This window comes from Beta vulgaris, chromosome 9 (assembly GCF_026745355.1).
Source record: "Beta vulgaris subsp. vulgaris cultivar EL10 chromosome 9, EL10.2, whole genome shotgun sequence".
Classification (NCBI taxonomy): Eukaryota; Viridiplantae; Streptophyta; class Magnoliopsida; order Caryophyllales; family Amaranthaceae; genus Beta; species Beta vulgaris.
Window position 1 is genome coordinate 38,453,056 of NC_079210.1, and position 6,000 is coordinate 38,459,055.

The following is a 6,000-nucleotide window of genomic DNA, read 5'->3' on the forward strand; positions in this document are numbered from 1 at the left end:
CATATCGGCTTGGGGGCTGACTAAGTTCCATACCAGTCCTCATAGACCGATAAGAATCGTCATGGTCAATGCATTAATTAAAGCACTGTTGACTTTATCATACCGATTTTATCAAGATACCTTAACGGTACTTCTCCCTAGGCCATTCTCATATGGGCCTGGGCTTGATCCAGTTACTGTCTAATGCGCCTATGGGCCTAAAGATAAGTATTAGAAGAGGATAGAATTGTATCCAACCAATAGGAGTAGAGTCCCTTTCTAACAAGGACTCCTACCGACCCCTATAAATACCACGTTGATTTGAGTCATAAGGTACGTTCACAATCATTATTATACTCCACTTCAGAGCTTCCGGTTTACCCTTTACTCACTTAGGCATTGGAGGGGCGTTCCTCGGATCAACCCCCGAGGTTAGTTTACATGTTCTATTTTGCAGGACATTAAACCGGCTTACATACGCAGAGGATATCGGTTCAGACCCTACCACTTATTCCATATCGAAACAATTATATATAACATTTAATCGATGCATCTTTATAGAATGTTAGGAATGTAAACTTAGTGAATGATTATTTTCCTTGCTAGCCAAAAATATTTCTGACCAATCATCTTAACAATAGCATCCCATGACATGACAGCACCCGATGCACAATCCTTACAGAGGTGTGTGAGCGATCTTCATTCCTATCTTCAAGATTCACCAGACTCGTACAAAATCGACTCTCTTCAAGCTGATTTCCATCATCAATAGTTCTTTGATGAACATCTTTCGTATGATCAACACCTTCGTTTACTTTCTTTACTTGCCTCGACATATCCATATGGCCTCGAACTCTGTTGATGTCGGTTTCATTTACCACAATATCTGACGATTCAGACTGTTCATCTCTAGTTGAGTTTCTGTCATGTCCTTGACTACCTTCAGGAATACTAATTAGCTTTTTATCATGTACTTGAACTGCTTAATGCACCTCTAGTCTATCGCTGTTGAAACCTCTAACATTGAGCTCTAATTCTAGATCAGTAGACATGACTTTTTTTTACTTCCTTTGCACTAGTTGTTGTTTGTAATACACATGTGCAACTTGCACCAACCAATAATCTGTCTTTAGTTGAACTAGAGTGGTTATTACTAGAATCTAAAATCAAATGCGGATGCATAAACATTGGAACTCTGAGTTCTGCTTGATCTTTGTTTATTATAGGCCTTTTCAGTTGTGAAAGGCTAAATGGCTCAAAAGATTTACATGTGAATTTTCCTAATGATTTTTCTGCAACGTTTGTCTGGATCGATTTCTTAGTGAAATTCGTACTTATGTTATCTGAAATCATTCTTTCATAAGAACACGGAGTTTGTTTTCCATTTGAATGAGCTGGTGCAGGAGAGTTTTTGTAAGGGAAAACTAGACCTTTTTCTATGCTAACAACCTATATGACCCAACAACAGTTACTGTGACAAATAGAAATTTTGACAATAATAGATAAGAAAACATTCATAGGAAAAGGAACGATGAGTAATACATTATATATATGTACTATTGTTATAAAAAAAATTACGTGGGCAATGCATGTAATTCACCACATGTTGCCCCTCTTCAAGCTGTGACATGATACCATACATCTATGAGGCTGTGACATGGTAAGCACATCCGTCTTGTGGCACTCCTCCTGCAAAAGCCTTTAACTCATATCATCGTAGTGCATATTTAGATCACAAACAGAAATAGGAAGAAACTTATTATGAACTTGACATCAATTTCAGAATTTCTATATAAAAACCATAACTAACAAGTCATAACTAATTTACTCAATAGGCAACCAACAAAATCTTTCACTCCTTCTCGAGGGATCATACAAGGAGACCCTCTCTCTCCATTTCTGTTTATCATATGATGTGCATAAGGGCTTTGTACTTTGCTGAGAGATGCGGAAGCAAAGAAAGAAAATTCATGGCTTAAAAATTGGTAAGAAGGTAGATGCGATATCGCATTTGTTCTTTGCAGATGACAGTTTATTATTTACAAGGGCAACTAATGAGGAAGTAGAGAAGGTAATGGAGAGTCTTTCAATATATGAAGTTGCTTCAGGGCAAAAACTGAATATGGAGAAATTTGAGATTTCCTTTAGCCGAAATATCGAACAAGAAAACCAAGAATTGCTTCAGAGGAAGTTAACTTTTAAGGCAGTTGAGAAACATGGTAAATATCTTGGCCTACCAACAGGTGTGAGTGGATCCAAGAAAATAGTTTTCAAACATATTCAGGATCGACTTCTAAAGAAGCTTAAAGGGTGTAATGAAGGCTTTTTATCTCATGTTGGAAGAGAGGTGTTGATTAAAGCAATTGCACAAGCTATCCCTACTTATGTAATGCAATATTTCTTGATACCTATGAGAATATTGAATGAAGGGGAGAGCATGTACAGGAACTTTTTTTGGGGACAAAAGAAGGAAGAAAGGAAGATGGTGTAGATAGCATGGCACAAGTTGTATGAGTCAAAAAAAGAATGGTGGCTTGGGCATGAGAAACCTCCCTACTGTTAATAAGGCACTCCTTGCTAAACAAGCGTGGCGGGTCATCAAATATCTTGATTCTTTGATGGCCAAGACATTGAAAAATAAGTATTTCCTACACTCCTCCTTTTTGGATGTAAATGTGAGCTCCATGGCCAGTTTTACGTGGAGACACTAGTAGAATAAATGTTATTTGCTGCGGTGATATTGCTGCGGTTTTACCTATACACAGCAATATAACACGCAAAAAGAAAAGAAAAAATAGAAATTGACAATATTGCTGCGGTTCCCGCCCAAAACTGCAGCAATATTGTCTAACGGACACTTTTTAAAAATAATGTAGGGCCCTGAACGGCAAATATTGTTGCGGTTTCCACGTAGGACCGCAACAATGTATTAAAATAATTTCAAAAATTATTATTTTAATATATTGTTGCGGTTCCTTCTAAAAACCGCATCACTATGGTAATTAGGGTTTAATAAAACGCGTTTCTCATTTCTCACCCTCTCACTTCACTTTCACTTCCTCTCACTTCCTCGACCGTTTCATTTCTCACTCTCTCCTTCCTCTCACTTCCTCTGGCGTTTCATTTCTCACCCTCTCCTTCCTCTCACTTCAGATCCACCACCGTTTCCTCTCACCATCTTTCCCCCTCTCACATTCGTTCTTGCTTTCACCTTCGTTCTTGTGTCGTCATAAGACAACTAACGACTCCTCGACAATTTCAAGGTCGACGTGGTTTCTTCATTCTTGCTTTCACCTTCAATCTTGAGAAATTCGAAATCAAGGTCAACTTATTTCTTTCAATTTATTTTGCAATTTATTCTGATCTATTTTCATTTGGCGGATGATTTTGCTGCGTTCTCTCTCAGTTCACCTTCACCCTCACGTTCACTGTTCTCAATTCGTCGTCGTTTCTTCGTCAGTCGTTTACCAAAATTCTCCGTCGGCCGTCGACGTGGTTCGCATTAGAGCTGACAGCGGCCGTTTACCAGATCTCGCACACATCAAATTATCATCAACCACATACACCAACGACAATAAGCAATATTAGGATTGTTGATTTTTTTTTTTTTTTAGATCTAGTATTTGATTTTTAGTTTTACTGTTTCTCAAAAAGGTGGTATTATGCGTTTAAAGTTTAACTGACATTTTAATATGTGTCGTTTTATTTTATTTTTAGATTTAGAATTCTGAATTTCAGTTGCTTATTTTTTTGTTTTTATTATAATTTTTGTAATTAATAAGTTGTAATAGTTGTTTTTTATATATTAATGAGATTTTTTTTTTTTTGAGGGGTATATATTAATGAGATCTATGTCATTTTATCTTCAGTTTGTCTGTAAATTTGGTGGATAGTGTATGGGTTAATTGCATGGTTTTAATCTTTCAAAATTAATTTCGAAATGCAAAAAAAAAAAATCCCTATATCAGGACCTATTGCTGCGGTTTTGGGCAACAACCGCAGCAATAGGTCAAGATGTTGTTGCGGTTTCTAGCCAAAACCGCAGCAATATTCTCTTTTAAATTGATAACAAATAATTATATTGCTACAGTTTGGCCTAAAAACCGCAGCAACATATGCAGATATTGCTGCAATTTAAAACCGCAGCAATATAATTATTACCTATTGCTGCCCCCTTAATTGCCGCGCGCCCAAAACCGCAGCAATATGCCACTTTTTGACCGCAACAATAAGAATTTATTCTACTAGTGAGATCAATATTGTCAGCTCGGGGGCTGCTTCAAAGGGGTTTAAAGAAAGTAGTTGGTGCGAGTAATACTATTGACATATGGGAGGATATCGTTGGGTACCTTCGCTACCAAACTTTCGGTATCTAAGAACACGGAGTTTGTTTTTCATTTGAATGAGCTGATGCATGAAAGTTTTTGTAAGGGGAAACTAGGCCTCTTTCTGTGCTAACACGTGTTGGTAGAACTCGCAAATGTCATATGCCAAAAATATGACATATGCGAAGAGAATGTGGCGTCAATTACCTTTGCGGGTGAACATCGAGGATGGTTATGGGGCCTCCTTTAAGGATTGGTGCGCAAATATTTCTAAACATAATATTAGAGGAGCATTGTTGGGCTATATTCTGGAGCATACTTTCGGGCGTTTGGTTGAGGCGTAATGCATGGGTCTTCAACCAAAAGCGAGTCATACTGGACGAGATGGTAACAAGAGCAATTAGGTCTTTGTGCGAGTTCAAGAGTGTAATTGACACAACGCAAAGAAGGAAGTAAAGATAAGGTGTGATGGATGCCACATGAAATGGGTATATACAAGGTAAACTCCGACGCTGCTGTCTTTGAGGATGGGAAGGTGGGTTATGGTGGTGTAATGTGTGATTCCTATGGAGATGTTATGGGTGCTACCTGTTTGCTGATTGATGGTGGCTACGAAATAGACATTGCGGAGGCTGTAGCCGCACGACCTTCCCTCTCAATTGGCTTAAAAGCAGGTTTGTAAGGTGTAGTTTTGGGGAGCGATTGTATCAAGTTGATAAACCACTTGAAGAAGAGATCAATTGAGAGTTCCAGCTTCAGAAATATTGTTGCGGATATATTGATGTTAGCTAGAAATTGTACTTTTATTTCTTTTTATTATATTGGAAGAAATAAGAACAAGGTAGCTCATAAACTTGCCCATTTAAGTCGCAATTTTCTTGAGATGAGAGTGTGTAGAGGAAATGCCTTTAGATGCTTAAAACCTTGTAATCTCATATTTGAGTTTAGATGAATAAACTAGCTTACTTATCCGGTAAAAAAAAAAAAGTCATAACTAATTCGGAGCATTGGAAATTTCTAGTTTGTTGATAAAAAAGAATGCTTCCATCGATGATAACAAAAAACATGAACTACAAGTTGGCATCCTAGAAAGTGAAAAACCCTAGCCTCCTCTACCCCTTCTTCATCGGTTAGGGGTTGTCATGGATGATTTTATCCATGCTAATCCATTTTTCTCCTTTTATTTTCAGTTTTTAGTTTATTTTCTTGTTTTGTATAATCCATGTCCTTTGTGTTGGAGTTTATGCCATTATGTGTTATTATGTACGTATGAGACTTTATTACACAATAAGTTAAGGTGTAAATGCTACACCCAAGACGCACTCTAAGCTAAAAGGTGAACCCTCAAATTAAGGTGATCCCTTTAACTCGAAAAGTGACGTTTATAACATATAAAGCCATCCTTTTTAAACAGTGACGTGGTCTTACACTAATATAAAGCGGACTTACATAAGATGCCCTAATTTTATAAGTACATTAACGTCTTTCAACACCATACATCATAATGACCAATTTCACTCCACCACACTCCTACTTATTCGGAAAATTTTAACATTAATTTTGTTGGGTATCTACTCTTTGGAAACTCGAAAAATTTTAAGTATATGTCTACTCTATAAAGTATAATTCATACAAATATAAGGGTAAAAAATATTTACCAGAGTGATGTTGAATTTTTTCTCTTACGTATAAGATT

General features: G+C 37.0%; 1 protein-coding gene across 1 annotated transcript; it reads left to right on the plus strand.

Moving 5' to 3' along the window:
- Positions 1–1,924: 1,924 nt before the first annotated feature.
- LOC125493648 (uncharacterized) lies at positions 1,925–2,470 on the plus strand. Its single transcript, XM_048637128.1, has one exon. It carries the CDS (start codon positions 1,925–1,927, stop codon positions 2,468–2,470), a length of 546 nt encoding a protein of 181 aa, XP_048493085.1.
- The last annotated feature ends 3,530 nt before the right edge of the window (positions 2,471–6,000 follow it).

Coding starts and splice junctions, on each gene's coding strand:
- LOC125493648 (XM_048637128.1), top strand. CDS start 1,925: ATGCGGAAGCAAAGAAAGAAAATTCATGGCTTAAAAATTGGTAAGAAG.